The sequence below is a fragment of the Staurois parvus genome, unplaced genomic scaffold, assembly GCF_062004578.1.
Source record: "Staurois parvus isolate SC_StPar_1 unplaced genomic scaffold, SC_StPar_1.0 ptg001830l, whole genome shotgun sequence".
NCBI classification, from domain to species: domain Eukaryota; kingdom Metazoa; phylum Chordata; class Amphibia; order Anura; family Ranidae; genus Staurois; species Staurois parvus.
Genome location: NW_028319626.1, coordinates 338808 through 357177, shown reverse-complemented (window position 1 = coordinate 357177; position 18370 = coordinate 338808). Strand labels below are relative to the sequence as shown.

At 43.3% G+C, this 18370-nt stretch overlaps 1 protein-coding gene across 1 annotated transcript in view; it reads right to left on the bottom strand.

Moving 5' to 3' along the window:
• The window catches only part of DYM (dymeclin), a gene marked incomplete at its 5' end in the record, with an annotated part of 425359 nt that overhangs the window by 84131 nt on the left and 322858 nt on the right, over positions 1-18370 (bottom strand). The window contains one exon of the mRNA XM_089664077.1: positions 6194-6307. Within this exon, the coding sequence (XP_089520203.1) occupies positions 6194-6307 (114 nt within the window). The remainder of the gene's footprint in view (positions 1-6193; positions 6308-18370) is intronic.

Here is an 18370-nt window from a genome sequence, read left to right as displayed (position 1 = left end):
CGTTCACTATTAAACAAGCCGATGCATGCAGACTTCTGACACAAATATCCACAGTTGTTGCACCTAACTCTGGGGTGGAAGTCGCAATCCATGAAGACCTGAGATGGCATTAAAGACCATTGCAGAGGTCTGACAGCGTGGAAAGTGACCAAATATTAACAGTTTATGTCCCTAGATATACAAGGCAGTACAATCAGATTATGGCAAGGAGACAGAAATTAATCACTGTACCATTGCTAAGAAAACATTGGAAGCTCTAACGAGCCGGGCCCTCTGTGTCCTCTTGTACCAAATTGTATTGGAACTGTAATTTCTACCTTCATTTTGTAAAGCGCTGCGCACACTGTTGGCGCTATATAAATCCTGTATAATAATAAATTGTATTAGATTCTCCTAGATTGTAAGCTCGAAAGAGCAGGGCCCTCAATCCCCTCATGTTTTGCATTGTATTGGTATTGTTCTGTCACATGTTCTGTCCCCCTTTGTAATGTACAGCGCTGAGCGAACTATTGGCGCTTTATAAATACTGTATAATAATAATAATATAATAATAATAAATACAGAAGATCTTTACATATCCACATAATTGTGAAAAATAAGGGGGCTTATCCTCCATTTGGAGGGGGACACCATGCAACCAGTGGTGTCTCTAGGGGGGTGCGGGATGCACTGGGAGACACTCAGCTCTGAAGAAGGGAGTGCATCTCCCGAAGTGCATTAGCTTACCCCATCAAGGCTTTATCATCACTTTGGACTGATATTATGGACTTTTCTTCTGTTTTTATTCCCTTTTGGTTTGTGAGCAGGCGCGGACTGACAACTCATGGGGTCCCTTTTGTTTACCATCATAGGGGGTGCAGGAGCAGGATGCCAGCAGAGCTTCTGGCCTCTCTGAAGGTCCTGGCCAGTTATTGGGGTGATCCTGGATTCCCGGCACAGTGACAGCTGCCCCTGGTGTAGCGGTAAAAGGAGTATCCCATGAAGATATGTAACCCCTGAAGCAACTGCGCATGTGCTGTTTTCAGGCCGAAGAAGCCCATCTCTGAGTTTAGCACAGAGCTGCCACCGTTAACCCCTTACAGGCTGCAAACCACTTCAACCTATATGGGGTTAACTGATCTTGCAACCCATAGTGATCCGCGGGATCAGCTTCAGCGGATTGCAGCCTGTAAGGGGTTAACTGTGGCAGCACTGTGCTAAAGTCAGAGATCAGCTTCTTCGGCTTGAAACCGGCACATGCGCAGTTGCTTCAGGGGATACATATTTTCACGGGATACTCATTTTACCGCTACACCGGCACTGCTCCTTCCTATCTGGAGGGGTGACACCACGTGTTACCGCACTAGGTGACACCAACCCTAGGGGCGCCTCTGCATGCAACCACTCAGTCTTTTGCAGCTAAAGCTGGCCTTACATGGCAAGATTCCCCCGGGCAATACCAGGATCAAGAACAAGAGAAATCACTTGATTCCCCTATCTAAGTTAAACAGAGCGACACTGCCATGGGTGGGCACTGTAATGAAAACAAATGCCCTCCGGTTTTTAATAGAAAGGCCTTCCCCTTATGCTGGCTATATACAGGATTTATACAGATAGAATAAAGATTATCACAGATATGGTTTAACCTCCCTGGCGGTATGATTATTTCATATTTTTGGTGCTGAAAGCGGTACAATTATTTTGCATGGAAATATGTATTTTTTTTATTGTAGGCTGTAATTTTTAGGAATAACTCACTGAAATCTGTCCGAACAAGAGTCTAAATCATACATTTAATTCAATAATATAATCAAACCAAAAACACTGAAATTTGAAATAGAGCGCCGAGTTCGCACATTACTGAGCAAAGTCGCAAAATCGTTTTCAGTGTCTGATGAGGAATTTCCCCCACGAATCATTATCACTCAATTCTGCAAGTGGTTCTGATTTACTATCGCTGTTCTCTAGCCGGTCTAAAACCGCTTTTGACGTAAAGGGACACTTTTTGGACGCCATGGACTTTTCTAAGTTTCCAGGCAGAAAGAACAATCAAAATGCAGACAGGGGACAGCACAAAGCACTCGGGACAAAATGTATGTGAAATGATTTGAAACAGCAATGTTTTACCATGTAAAATCGTTTTGAAAAAAATAAAATTTTTTTAAAATTTTCAAATTTCCCGCCGCCGGCGGCGCCCGTACGTCCCGACGTCACAGGGACCGGAACACAGGAGACGGATGCCGGCATCGGCTGGAGGAGATGGCCGGGGACACTGCAGGGGACACATCGTGGGAGCAAGGACAAGGTAAGTGCTGCAGGGACTCCCTATACAGCGCCGCATGGTAAGCCCGAGTGTAGCTCGGGGTTACCGCTTTTGGTACTGACATTTTACCCCGAGCTACACTCGGGAATACCGCCAGGGAGATTAATATGATCTTTTGCTTGAAAGCATGTGTTTAACTACTTGAGGGTATTGGGTATACTAACCCCCCCCCAAAAAATATATTAAAGTACACAGGATGTCATTGCATGACCAATCCTTCTGCCCCCCCCCCCCCCATCCATCCTCCCCCTTGCTGGAAATTCTCTGCTCCTAACAGAAAAGTCAGAAGTTGCTGTATTAATACAGCAGCTCTAGCAGCTGCTGCTGTAAAAAATGGACCTCTGGCACTGTAATCATCAACACCATTCAGGCTAAGGCCTCTTTCACACGGGCATTCCGTATGTCCATTTATGGATGAAAAACGGACCCCCATGTATTTCTATGGACTTGCGGATGTAAACGGATGAACATCTTCTTACATTCGTTAATGTCCGCATCCGTTAACATCCGTTAACTTTTTTTGAATGGAAGAAAACCCTATTTTTCTTCCGCAAAAAAAATGTAATGGAAGAAAAACGGAGGTCAACGGACCAAAAACGGATATGAACGGATCAAAAAAATGGATGTAAACTCATCTGTTTTTTCTTTGAATAAACGTAACTGAACTGAAGAAAAAAAAAAACCAGAATGCCGATGTGAAAGGACCCCAAGTTCACAGGGCTGTGATCCAATGTTGACCTGATTTTCAGTGCTATTATATAGTGCAACATGGATGTGGTTTGAATATACTTTGGGGCCAAAGTCGTGCTGGAATCACACCAAAATAGTACAGGAACCTTTTCCAAAATCAAACCGTGCTGCGTTGCATTAATGCGGACGGGCGCCTTTGAAAACTATGTGATTTACTTATTTTATTTATTTCAGGTCCTTATATAGCACTATCAATTTACACAGCGCTTTACATATATATTGTACATTCACATCAGTCCCTAACCCTCAAGGGGTGTACAATCTAAGGTCCCTAACTCACATTCATACATACACATACTAGGGACAATTTAGACAGGATCAAATTCACCTACCAGCATGTCTTTGGAGTGTGGTAGGAAACCAGAGTACCCGGAGGAAATCCACACAGGCACAGGGAGAACATGCAAATTCCAGGCAGGTAGTGGCATGGTTGGGATTCGAACCGAAGACCCTAATGCTGCCAATCGGAAGTGCTAACCACTTAGCCACTGTGCTGTGACTTTCCTTGCCATGTGATTCTGTGCAACTGAAGTCGCATCTGAAATCATAGTAGTGTAAACAGAGCCTAATGCAGGCCATAGACAGTTCGTTTATCGGCCGATTTTTCGTCCGAAAGAATAATCGGCCGATTTTCGCACTGTTAGTAGGGCACTGGCATCGGCCGATTTTCGTGGTTCCTCCTCATTTTGTTTATCGGTCATGCTGGAAATTCTTGAAATACGGCCAATTTTCGCAATCATTGGTGGCAACATCTGTTGCAAATGTGCGCAACAGAGACTGACGCAGTTCGCCATTTTAAGAGTATCCATTTTTGTCCCCTCACTCCCTCCCTGAGAGGAGACATTTGGCCAGCGTGTGTGTGCGCTGGTTGTGGGTCACTGGCAGGCCAAGGCATCTCTGAGCTAGGTGCCTAGCTGTCTGGGTGAGCTGTCCCATTTCACACCTCGGAAGAGATAAGGCAAGCTTTCTCCTGAGTTGAGAGAGATTCCAACCTAATAAAACCTAACTCAGTGTAGGTGACAGAATCAGATAACCTCTGTTAAAACCATTTTTCCCCTATGTCTCATATCTTGGAATATGAGAGATTTACATAAAAACCGAGCATATCGCCAGATGGGCTAAGAGGAGCCGAACATTTTGGTGGGTCACTCACCTTGTCTCGGACACACAGGAAAGCAGAAAAATAGATCTCGAAAATCGTTCAGTGTACACTTTCATAATTCATATCTAATCAATCCTCAGACTTGTCTGCATAATAATCTATCTGGAGTGTCACTTGTGCAGATGAAAAGTTATAGGCCAAATATGAGTTATGGGAGATTTTTGCTCTAGTTGAGGCATCCACCCATCTCTCCATGCCCTAAGCGGAGATTGGTCCTTGACTGCAGAGCCACCCCCTGCTGGGGAATGCAAAACAGGCTGTCAGGCCTAAGAGTAGGAAGTTGAAGAATTCTCCTATTGACCATCGTAACATAGGGAGATCAAAGCACCCTTCTGCTCTGAAACTTGGATCTGCTAACTCAGGACTTTGGCAAGTACTTTAACCCTTTCACCTCTCTCTGATATCTCTTTGCTGTGCTATGGTTCTTTGTATATGTATATATATCTTAGTTATATCTTTTTTCTGTAAATATTTTTTATTGCACCCATTTGACCTTTTAGTAATAAATCTTTCTTTCTGAAAGCGTTGAACTGTTTCTATAGCTCTGTATTGCAATTTATGAATCCCTGCCTCTAAAGAGAACGCTACTGTTTGTTTAACCCTCTGTATATGTGGCCTGTGTTATGACCGTTTTATACAGATGATTATCTCAATCATTAGGTGTGTTATAGCTGATAACGCCGAGTTTCCTCTTTCTCTGTACAAAAGGAGGTGGTGGCAGTGTGAAGGGTCAATTGCGTAATTAACCTGACCCAGTAACAATCGCCCAGGCTGCCGGTACATCGATTGTGGTCCGTTAGCTGGCAAATCATTGTGCAGGGTGCAGTTGGGTGTGGCATTGTTACACACGTCACATCACGGTTTTAGATCGGCTAGTCCTTCGGTCACGAGTTTTGGTGAGAATGTCTGGGGTCTGATGCCGCGACCATGACAACATCTGTTTACAGAACGAACAATGTTTAATTTTTCGGACTAAAAATCGTCCGATAAACGAACCGTCTATGGCCTGCATAAGACACCAATTATAGAAAAACGAAGTAACATCGTTACTTTAGTATCTACTCTGTTGCATACTGCAGATCATAGGGATGAGATTCCACCTGTAGATGTCAGTTAAAGCAAACTGATGAGTTAAAAAAGAAAGGTCATGTCTCTATTTAACCTCTGGTTTACCTACTCAGCCGTAATTCATGCCTCCTTCCCCTTTTCCCTTCAACTATTATTTCCCTCCGAATTTGTTTTAACAAACATTTATAATTTAACGTTTCCTTTATTCTTGTTTTGTTCAATGTCAATTCAGACTGGATTTCTAGCAGATGACCCTGGATAAAATACGAAATGGAATGTTCATGTATTTGCAAAGATGTATCAAATAGGTTTTTCTTTTTTTTGCTTTTCCCATACATTTTAATTAGGGAAGGGAAGAATGCATCACCCAGTATGTTGGTGCTCATTTCTCAAAGGGCTCGTTCACATTTGACTGTTTTTACAACTCTTGTCAAACGCCCCTATAGCGTTTGACAAGTGTTGGTCTGGCGTTTGTGGAGCGTTTTTAACGCTCCGCAAACGCCGCATGCGTGATTTAGCGGTGGTTGCTAGGTATTTGCCAAGTGTTAAAAACGCCCCACAAACGCCTATAATGAAGTTTGAATGGTGTTAACGCTCTGCAAACGCCCCGCAACCATGTCGCCGGCCGGGCGTTTACGGAGCGGCACCATAGACTTGAATAGGAGGCTTCAACTCCTCCTGACTCGACCAGAGGCGTCCGTTTTGCCATGACGCTAACGCTCCCTTTTGAACAGCACCATGTGTTGCAATGTGCAGAATTTTCCCAGGCGTTTGGGAAGTGTTTTTACCGTTTTCTGCCGCTTGCTAACAAGGCTAGTGTGAACGTAGCCTAAGCTTGAACTTACAAACATACCACCCTGTCATGTAATGAAACCAGGAAGGGAAAAAAGAATCAGGGTTTCCACGCTTACCCTGAGTCTGTCTTTCGGCAATGCGACGGCTCCTTGCTTGATGACCTCAAGGACTCGTTCTACTGACAGATCTGTTCCAGCTTGCTCCAAACGTGAGCTGAAGAAGCCAATAACCTGCAAAAGAAGTAAAAGTGTTAGGAGAATGACCTCTGTATACCATCAATGCTCACCCATCAGTCACATCCTTCATCCAGGAAAGCACAGAGTGTAAAGAGCTCAGCTAAGCATTATTAGCATCTAAACATGACAAAAGACATAATGATGATTAAAGGAACGCATCCCTTTCTGTGAAAATAGTAACACTTGCTGTTTAAGGCGCTGCAAAGTATCCGACAAACAAAAGTGTGACAATTCAAAGCCTTGGGACCCGTGTGTGGTCACTGTTCCTCCTCAGAATGTCATAGCTGGGTTGGTTGGAGGCTGGAGAAAAAAAAAATCTGCTTCCATTTGCTATACAGAAGAACTACGTCGGCCATGATCAGAAGAATTGCGTCGGCCATGATGATTCAAAAATGTTTGTTGGACGGTGGGGGGGGTCCAAAGGGTCCTCTTCAGTGACTGGCTGTCCTCAATAACTCAGAGAGCACAGCTGATGTGATGACATCAGCGCCATTATGTGCATTGGGAGTGCAAGGCACCCTGTCGTGACACCCTATCAGGGGGCCTGTAAGCGTCGTGCTCATATTATATTCCCAGTCTTCTAAACTGAATAACGCTGAGCGCCATTCTACCTGAAAGACTGAGGACATTACTGGGGAGAAGGAATTGATGGGGGAAGAGAGCCGGAGAGGAGGAAGAGCTGCTTTTTTATTTTACCTATGATTACTTAAGAGATGAACTCCAGGAAGACAGCTGAATTCAGAGCAGACACGCACACATACATAAAATAAGTACTGAACACGTCACCAATTTTCCAGGTAAACATATTTCTAAAGGTGCTAGTGACTTGAAATTTGCACCACATCGGTAACAACCCATGCAATCCATACATACAAAGAAAGCAAAACAAATAAGTTCAGAATTAAGGTTATGTGTAATAAAATGGAATGAAGCAGGGAAAAAGTATTGAGCACATGAAGAAAGGGAGGTGAAAAACAGCATACAAAGCCAAGACACCATCTGAAATCTTTCATTAATTAGAAAGCAATCCTGCCCCTTGTCAGTGCAAATTAATATCAACTGGTTCAGTCTTAATTGATGGCCTATGCCAAGGTGTCATTGCCAAGGTGTCATACAAGAAAAATCTCATGATGGGTAAAAGCAAACAGCTCTCTCAAGACGTTTTTCAACCTTATTGTTGCAAAACATACTGATGGCATTGGTTACAGAAGGATTTTGAAACTTTTGAATGTTCCAGTGAGCACTGTTGTCCCCACAGTGCTCACTGGAACATTCAGAAGTTTAGAAATCCATAATCCAGAAGTGGAAAGAGCATCATTTCGACATAAACCGGCCATGACCAGGTGCTCCTTGGAAGATTTCTGACAGGGGAGTGGAAAGAATTATCAGAAGAGTTGTCCAAGAGCCAAGGACCACTTGTGGAGAGCTTCAGAAAGACCAGGTACAATTGTTTCCAAGAAAACAATACGTAATGCACTCACCCCCATGGCCTGTATGCACGCTCAACACGCAAGACTCTATTGCTGAAGAAAAAGCATGTTGAAACTCATTTAACGTTTGCTGCAGAACATTTACACAAGCCTGTGAAATACTGGGAGAATATAGTCTGGTCAGATGAGTCAAAAATTGAACTCTTTGCTTGCCATAATACACACCATGTTTGGAGGTCAAATGGTACTGCACATCGCCCCAAAAACACCATACCAACAGTGAAGCATGGAGGTGGGAACATCAAGGCGTGGGGCTGTTTTCAGCATACGGTGCTGGCAAACTTAATTTCTTTGAAGGAAGGATGAATGGAAAAATGTACCAAGACATTCTTGACAAAAGTCTGCTGCTATCTACCAGGATGATGATGTAACGAGGGTGGACATTTCAGCAAGACAATAATCCAAAACACAAAGCCAAGGAAACTCTCAATTGGTTTCAAAGAAAGAAAATAAATCAGCTAGCATGGCCCAGCCAATCACCTGACTTGAATCCAATAGAAAATCTATGGAAAGAACGAAAGTTCGGAGTTCATAGAAGAGACCCACGGAATCTTCAAGATTTGAAGACTGTTTGTATGGGAGAATGGGCCGAAATCACACCTCAGCAATGCATGTGACTAGTTTCTCCATACAGGAGGCATCTTGAAGCTGTCATTACCAACAAAGGATTTTGTACGAAGTATTAAATAAAATTCAGTTAGCGTGTTCAATACTTCCCTGTGCCAATCCATTTTATCACATAACTTACTTTCAAAACTTATTTGTTTTGGTTTCTTTGTATGTACGAATTGCATGGCTGTTACCAACATGTGGTGAAAATTTCATGTCAACCTTTAGAAATATATTTACCTAGAAAATGGTGACGCTTTCAATACTTATTTTACCCATTGTACTGTATATGTGAATGGTCTTATTTGCAACAAATGTATAATATGTTCAGCAAGTCTTGTGATCCAGGAATCCCAACCAGACAGCTTTGCAGATGAGCAACACAGACTAGTCTAGCACTCACCTCAGACTAAAGCTGGCCATACACTATGTAAATTTGAGGAAGGGCTCTGAGAAAGAGGCAAGTCCTCGAAACGTGTCAGCCTATTGGATGTCTACACTCCCTATTGCGGACTGTTACTCAGCGCGGTGTTGACCCAGCTGTTCTTTTATGAAGTGCCTTGACTTTATTGTCGTTTGTGAGTACAATACCTTTCTTATTAAACATTTTTTATGGTAATGCACTAGGCCCGTGCACCATCTGTTTGTTCTTTCCTCATTCAGTATATTTGGATTCCCCCCGGTCTATTTGAGGGCAGCAAGGTGTGCATGTTCCAGGGCATTCTTAATGTGGTTGTTGCTTGCATCAATTCCATCCCCAAGCGCAGGAGCATTTGTGTTTGCTGGTACTATGTAAATTTGGCTTGTTCCTGATGAACCAGCTGTAGTACGCTACAGTCAGGTCCATAAATATTGGGACATCGACACAATTCTAACATTTTTGGCTCTATACACCACCACAATGGATATGAAATGAAGATGTGCTTTAACTGCAGACTGTCAGCTTTAATTTGAGGGTATTTACATCCAAATCAGGTGAACGGTGTAGGAATTACAACAGTTTGCATATGTGCCTCCCACTTGTTAAGGGACCAAAAGTAATGGGACAGAATAATAATCATAAATCAAACTTTCACTTTTTAATACTTGGTTGCAAATCCTTTGCAGTCAATTACAGCCTGAAGTCTGGAACGCATAGACATCACCAGACGCTGGGTTTCATCCCTGGTGATGCTCTGCCAGGCCTCTACTGCAACTGTCTTCAGTTCCTGTTTGTTCTTGGGGCATTTTCCCTTCAGTTTTGTCTTCAGCAAGTGAAATGCATGCTCAAATCAGATTCAGGTCAGGTGATTGACTTGGCCATTGCATAACATTCCATTTCTTTCCCTTAAAAAACTCTTTGGTTGCTTTTGCAGTATGCTTTGGGTCATTGTCCATCTGCACTGTGAAGCGGCATCCAATGAGTTGTGAAGCATTTGGCTGAATATGAGCAGATAATATTGCCCGAAACACTTCAGAATTCATCCTGCTGCTTTTGTCAGCAGTCACATCATCAATAAATACAAGAGAACCAGTTCCATTGGCAGCCATACATGCCCACGCCATGACACTACCACCACCATGCTTCACTGATGAGGTGGTATGCTTAGGATCATGAGCAGTTCCTTTCCTTCTCCATACTCTTCTCTTCCGATCATTCTGGTACAAGTTGATGTTGGTCTCATCTGTCCATAGGATGTTGTTCCAGAACTGTGAAGGCTTTTTAAATGTCGATTGGCAAACTCTAATCTGGCCTTCTTGTTTTTGAGGCTCACCAATGGCTTACATCTTGTGGTGAACCCTCTGTATTTACTCTGGTGAAGTCTTCTCTTGGTTGGTTACTTTGACACACATACACCTACCTCCTGGAGAGTGTTCTTGATCTGGCCAACTGTTGTGAAGGGTGTTTTCTTCATCAGGGAAAGAATTCTTCGGTCATCCACCACAGTTGTTTTCTGTGGTCTTCCGGGTCTTTTGGTGTTGCTGAGCTCACCGGTGCGTTCCTTCTTTTTAAGAATGTTCCAAACGGTTGTTTTGGCCACGCCTAATGTTTTTGCTATCTCTCCGATGGGTTTGTTTTGTTTTTTCAGCCTAATGATGGCTTGCTTCACTGATAGTGACAGCTCTTTGGATCTCATCTTGAGAGTTGACAGCAACAGATTCCAAATGCAAATAGCACACTTGAAATGAACTCTGGACCTTTTATCTGCTCATTGTAATTGGGATAATGAGGGAATAACACACACCTGGCCATGGAACAGCTGAGAAGCCAATTGTCCCATTACTTTTGGTCCCTTAACAAGTGGGAAGCACATATGCAAACTGTTGTAATTCCTACACAGTTCACCTGATTTGGATGTAAATACCCTCAAATTAAAGCTGACAGTCTGCAGTTAAAGCACATCTTGTTCGTTTCATTTCAAATCCATTGTGGTGGTGTATAGAGCCAAAAATGTTAGAATTGTGTCGATGTCCCAATATTTATGGACCTGACTGTATGTGGGTGATCCTGTCGCCACCCTCCCGTCTTACATCCCTGGACTGAAAAGTCAAAGAAGCCAGACTGAAAATTGCTGGAAAAGTAGCAGTGATATCAATGCTGTGCTGAACACAGCTTATGCTGAAAGTAGAGCTGTGGGAGAGACCCAGAAGGCTCCACGCATTACAGGCCACCTGCAGAAAACTGATGGGGGCGGAGACAAGACCAGTCACCCTGCTTAAGGAAAGAGAGCAGCAGTGACTGGTCTTTAGCAGAGGAAGCTTCTGCACAAGGTACAAGTAAGAATACACATGCCTCTTGTATTTAGACAATGTTTGCTCATCCAGGAATATAGCTTTAACCTCTTGGCGCTGGCGCCTCCTGGCCCTTTAAGGGTTTCAGAAGCCGCGAGGTGTGGGTGGGGTTTAGGGTCATGTGACCGCCGTGACACTGTTACAGCGGTCACATGATCGGGAAAAGTCCTGATCGAAAGAGGAGATCGGGACCTTTCTGTGAGTAACAGGCATGTGTGCTGGGAGCGTGCAGGGCGCGCGCTCTCAGCACATATGTTTCTTCTTAATTGCACGTAAACGTGCGGCCACTCAGCGTCAAGGCCCAGACGCCGGGAGGCCGCACATTGGCATGCGGCTGGAGCCAAGAGGTTAAAAAGATCTGTTTACTTGCCAAAGTATTTGTGATTCTGAACAGTCAGTCTTATATTATACACATTTTCCCACATTGAACAGCCAGATGGATGACAAATTAAGCAACGCAGCTTCCTTTGTCACCTCTTTGCCTCCAGTCTCCTTATTGGACAGTGAATTAGCATTATTGGCTCTTTCAGCGAGCAGGCAGATATCTTAGAAGCATAGTTGGCAAACAAGCAAGGAGCAAAGTGACCTTAGTGATCAGCAGAGTTGTGTACCACACGAATGGCAGGACAAAATTACAAATCTCACCACCAGTAAAACACTTCACATATTTATTTTAGCCATCTTCTTAACCGTTTGCCTGGAGTTCTCCAATAACAGCCTTGCATGGATGAAAAATCTATATCTTGACATAACCGGCTCTTTATGATTCGTAACCCTTTCCGTACATCTGTTTCGTGATACAGGATAAATGAAAACAAACCACCGAGTTTTGACAGGCATGATGCATTAACTGGTGCAGCTTCACTCTGACAGGTACAGAGAACGCTTAGAAGCTGGAAACAAACCCAGTACAAGTTATGTGGGATTGTGAAACGGCTCTTCGCATGGCACCATGTAAGAGTTCACATTTCTCGCCGAAAAAACTGCAGCGTCAACAGCCCGGCGGCGCTCAGACCACGGATGTCGTGTAACATTTCAAAGCATTAGTACAAGGCCATCCAGACAGGCAGGGTTTCCTCCGCCGCCACGATCAAACTCGGTAGACATGGTCATACTATAGCAACATCCTCACTACTGAAACATTTCTAAGATTCATGCGTCTGCTGCGGTTTTGAGCTAAATTAAAGTGCTACTGAAACCCTCAATATATACATTTTGCAAATGTTAGTCACTACATGCTTGATCAAAATTGACCCCCCCCAATATAAACTATATTGCGAAAAGTATTGGGACACCTGCCTTTACACGCACATGAACTTTACTGGCCCCCCAGTCTTAGTCCGTAGGGTTCAATATTGAGTTGGCCCCGCCCTTTGCAGCTATAACAGCTTCAACTCTTCTGGGAAGGCCGTCCACAAGGTTTAGGAGGGTGTCTATGGGAAGGTTGGACCATTCTTCCAGAAGCACATTTGTCTGGTCAGGCACTGTTGTCGGGGGAGGAGGCCTGGCTCACAGTCTCTACTCTAATTCATCCCAAATGTGTTCTATGGGGTTGAGGTCAGGACTCTGTGCAGGCCAGTCAAGTTCCTCCACCCCAGACGCGCTCCTCCATGTCTTTATGGACCTTGCTTTGTGCACTGGTGCGCAGTCATGTTGGAACAGGAAGGGGCCATCCCCAAACTCTTCCAACAAACTTAGAAGCATGAAATTGTCCAAAATGTCTTGGTATGCTGAAGCATTAAGAATTCCCTTCACTGGAACTAGGGGGTCAAGCCCAACCCCTGAAAAATAATCCCCCTCAACCAAACTTTACACTAGGCACAATGCAGTCAGGCAAGTACTGTTCTCCTGGCAAATGACAAACCCAGACATGTCCATCGGATTGCCAAACAGAGAAGCATGAAATCTGGAGGTCTTTAGCTATTGATTCTACAAACAGATGGCGACTTCTCTGCACTTCACCCCATTCTGTCATTTTACGTGGCCTACCACTTGGTGGCTGAGTTGCTGTTGTTCCCAGTTGCTTCCACTTTGTTATAATCCCACTAACAGTTGAGTGTGGAATATTTAGTAGCCAGGAAATGTCACGGATGGACTTATTGCACAAGTGACAACCTATCACGGGACCACGCTTGGAGTCACTGAGCTCCTGAGAGCGACCCATTTTTTCACCAATGTTTGTAGAAGCAGTCTGCATGCCTAGGGGCTTGATTGCATACACCTGTGGCCATGGAGGCGATTGGAATACCTGAATCTAATGATTTGGAGGCCTGGCCCAATACTTTTGGCAATATAGTGTATATGCTACTTTACCTTTATAAATTTATTTTTCCAGCAGCATGCAATGGCTACAACTCAAAACTACTACCTGTACCAAAAGGCAGCCATGCATGGCAAGACCTAATGAGGCTGTGCTTGTTTGATGGCAAGGCAGTGGCTGTCTGATGGCAACACAGCCTGGACTTAAAGCAGAACTTCACCTAAAGTTCTGCTCCTCCTCCTCCCACCCCCCCACCGCTGTATTTGGAATATATTTTTGGTGTGGGGGGGGCAGGTACCTGGTTTTGACAGGTAGCTGCTCCCGCTTCTGGTCATATCGCCACAGAGAAGTTCTCCTCCCCCTGCTTGCAACCTTCTGGGACATGGCACAGGTCCCAGAATGCTGTGGGACCATTCAAAAAGAGCAGCGTGGCTTGTGTGTGTGCAGTGGGCAGCCGACTGTGAAGCCACAAGGAGTCACAGCTGGCTGCCCACAGGTAGGCCCCATACACAGTGATTTGTAGCTCAAATCTTCAAAATGCTTGAGAAAAAATAATTTATTCTCAATGGGGTCTCTTGAAGCTAAAAGCAAGTTCTGGAGCTTTTTTGTCACTCAAGATGAGCTGATTTGCTCATTTTTGAGCATTTTTTATTCCATAGAAATGATTGGAGTTGACCGTTTTTGGAGCATTTTTCTGCTCAAGTGTAAAAATGTAAAATAATAATAAATAAATAAATGTAAAATAAATAGAATACACAAATAAAAATAATTATAAACAAATAAAATAAATGAATATATTATAATAAATACATAAATAATCCCCTAACCTTAACCCTCTAATCCTTAAAAAAAAAAAAAAAAAAAAATTAAAAATAATCATAATAAAAAACAACCTGACAAAAAAAAAAATGTATTAATAGAAAAGTGATGACACAAAAAGGCCGAGTAGTTCATCGAGTCTGACTTTTTTTGTGTGCATTTTTTATCTGGTTTGTCTGAGTATAGATCTATGCTTGTCCCAGGCATGTTTGAAGCTACAGTCATGGCCGAAATTGTTGGCACCCTTGATATTTCTCTAGGAAATCATGTATTTCTCACGAAACGTATTGCATTAACACATGTTTTGCTATACACATGTTTATTCCCTTTGTGTGTATTGGGACAAAACAAAAAAAGGGAGGAAAGAAAGCAAATTCGACATAATGTCACACAAACCTCCAAAAATGGGCTGGACAAAAGTATTGGCACCCTTTCACAACTGCGGATAAATAAGAATGTTACAAGCATGTGATGCTCCTGTAAACTCACCTGGGGCAAGTAACAGGTGTGGGCAATATAGAAATCACACCTGAAAGCAGATAAAAAGGAGAGACGTTCACTTAACCTTTGCATTGTGTGTCTGTCTGTGCCACACTAAGCATGGACAACAGAAAGAGGAGACGAGAACTGTCTGAGGACCTGAGAACCAAAATTGTGGCAAAATATCAACAATCTCAAGGTTACAAGTCCATCTCCAGAGAACTAGATTTGCCTTTGTCCACAGTGCGCAACATTATCAAGAAGTTTGCAACCCATGGCACTGTAGCTAATCTCCCTGGTCGTGGACGGATGAGGAAAATTGATGAAAGATTGCAACGCAGAATAGTCCGGATGGTGGATAAGCAGCCCCAAACATGTTCCAAAGACATTCAAGCTGTCCTGCAGGCTCAGGGAGCATCAGTGTCAGCGCGAACTATCCGTCGACATTTAAATGAAATGAAACGCTATGGCAGGAGACCCAGGAGGACCCCACTGCTGACACAGAGACATAAAAAAGCAAGACTACAGTTTGCCAAAATGTACTTGAGTAAGCCAAAAGCCTTCTGGGAAAACGTCTTGTGGACAGATGAGACCAAGATAGAGCTTTTCGGTAAAGCACATCATTCTACTGTTTACCGAAAACGGAATGAGGCCTACAAAGAACAAAACACAGTACCTACGGTAAAATATGGTGGAGGTTCAATGATGTTTTGGGGTTGTTTTGCTGCCTCTGGCACTGGGTGCCTTGACTGTGTGCAAGGCATCATGAAATCTGAGGATTACCAAAGGATTTTGGGTCGCACTGTAGGGCCCAGTGTCAGAAAGCTGGGTTTGCGTCCAAGATCCTGGGTCTTCCAGCAGGACAATGACCCCAAACATACGTCAAAAAGCACTCAGAAATGGATGGCAAAGAAGCGCTGGAGAGTTCTGAAGTGGCCAGCAATGAGCCCAGATCTAAATCCCATTGAACACCTGTGGAGAGATCTTAAAATTGCTGTTGGGAAAAGGTGTCCTTCCAATAAGAGAGACCTGGAGCTGTTTGCAAAGGAAGAGTGGTCCAAAATTCCGGGTGAGAGGTGTCAGAAGCTTATTGATGGTTATAGGAAGCGACTGATTTCAGTTATGTTTTCCAAAGGGTGTGCAACCAAATATTAAGTTAAGGGTGCCAATACTTTTGTCCAGCCCATTTTTGGGGTTTTGTGTGACATTATGTCATATTTGCTTTTCTGCCTCTGTTTTATATTTGTTCCAATACATACAAAGGGAATAAACATGTGTATAGCAAAACATGTGTTAATGCAATACCTTTTTTGTGTGAAATACTTGATTTTCAGGAAAAATATCAAGGGTGCCAACAATTTCGGCCATGACTGTATTTACGGTTGACTGGCTCATTACCTCTGCTAGAAGTTTATTCCAAGTATCAACTACTTTTTCAGTAAAATTGTACTTTCTGAGAATAGTTTTGAACTTTCCTCCAGTTAGTTTAAGGTCATGTCCCCATGTTCCTGATTTTTGTTTCATGTTGAAAAACCATGCCCTCCCTGAACCTTATTACCCCCTTGATGTATTTAAATGTTGAAGTCATGTCTCCCCTTTTCCCTTCTTTGACTGTACAGGTTAAGTTATGGATGTCGCTTTTGATATGTTTTATCCCCCAGACCTTTCACCATTTTTTTTACCCGTCTCTGGACTTGTTCTATCTTATCAATATCTTATTGTAAGTGAGGTCTCCAGAACCGGACACAGTATTCTAAATGAGATCTAACTAAAGATCAATATAGAGGGATCAGAACCTCCTTCTTCCTGCTGGTGACCCCACTAGTGATATAAAGATCTATATAGAGGAATCAGAACCTCCTTCCTCCTGCTGGTGACCCCTCTAGTGATATAAAGATGTATGTAAAGGAATCAGGACCTCCTTCCTCCTGCTGGTGATCCCTCTAGTGATATAAAGATCTATATAGAGGAATCAGGGCCTCCTTCCTCCTGCCGGTGATCCCTCTAGCGATATAAAGATCTATATAGGAGAATCAGGATCTCCTTCCTCCTGCCGGTGATCCCTCTAGCGATATAAAGATCTATATAGAGGAATCAGAACCTCCTTCCTCCTGCTGGTGATCCCTCTAGTGATATAAAGACCTATATAGAGGAATCAGAACCTCCTTCCTCCTGCTGGTGATCCCTCTAGTGATATAAAGATCTATATAGAGGAATCAGGACCTCCTTCCTCCTACTGGTCACCCCTCTAGTGATATAAAGATCTATATAGGAGAATCAGAACCTCCTTCCTCCTGCTGGTGACCCCTCTAGTGATATAAAGATCTGTATAGGAGAATCAGGACCTTCTTCCTCCTGCTGGTGATCCCTCTAGTGATATAAAGATCTATATAGAGGAATCAGGACCTCCTTCCTCCTGCCGGTGACCCCTCTAGTGACAAAGATCTATATAGGGGAATCAGGACCTCCTTCCTCCTGCTGGTGACCCTTCTAGTGATATAAAGATCTATATAGGAGAATCAGGACCTCCTTCCTCCTGCTGGTAACCCTCTAGTGATGCATCCTAGAATTCGATTTGCTTTCCCCACTGACTGGCCACACTGTTTGTGGTTTATAATTATTTTATTATTCATTTAATTATTTTCGGTAGAGGTAGTGGCTAATTTTTATTATTACATATTAATTTATTGCATTTATTTTTACGAGGGGCGTTCCAAGTCAAACCAGGACTTTTAGTTTTACAGGTATAAAAAGGGATGCTACTACACACAGTAGTAAGTGTGTCCTATTACTGAAAGGCGGCGCACATGCTGTGGGCCAGGACAGAGACTGTTAATCAAGATGGGAGGCAACAGTGTTAGTGCGTGCATGGAATAGCGTGAGGTGATGAAGTTTCTTGTGAACGAAGGCGCAAAACCTGCAGATATAAACAGAAGACGTCAACCACAGTTCAGTGATGAGACACTCAGCTAAAGTAAAACATGTGAATGGTGTAAACGTTTCACTGATGACTGTACGTCCGTCAGTGACGATCCCGGGAGTGGTGGTTCCCAGACTACAGCAGTCATTCCTGTAAACATTCAGCGTGTGTAACGCCTGATCCTGGATAATCAACGCATAACCTGTCGTGACACTGCACAAGAGACAAATCTTTCCGTGGGAACATGAACACAATGATGACGAAGTGAAGCCGGCTGTCCTAGGATGGTTCAGGCGTACTGACAAATCTTTCTATGCTGAAGCTTTCCAGGCATTAAACACTGGGATAAGTGCATAAATGCAGCAGGGGAGTAAGTCAAAAATAAATGCAATTTCCACTCCTTGAAATGTGTTATTTTATTATATAAACTGAGAAGTCTCGGTTCGACTTGAACACCCCTCCTATTTATTTTACATTTCTTTATTAACATCCTAACAAAAATAAATAAATAAGAAGACAGCAAGGATGGTGTTGGATCGTTGGGCAGGTGAGTGTCTGTTTATTAAAAGTCAGCAGCTATAGTTTTTTAGTTGCGGACTGAATTTTTGCAGACCTGACTGAATTTTCCCCTTTAAGCTGATGCTGGATGTGTTAGCACTTCCACTAGCAGATCTCTGTGGGAGTATGCATAGAAGGATGGTAACATT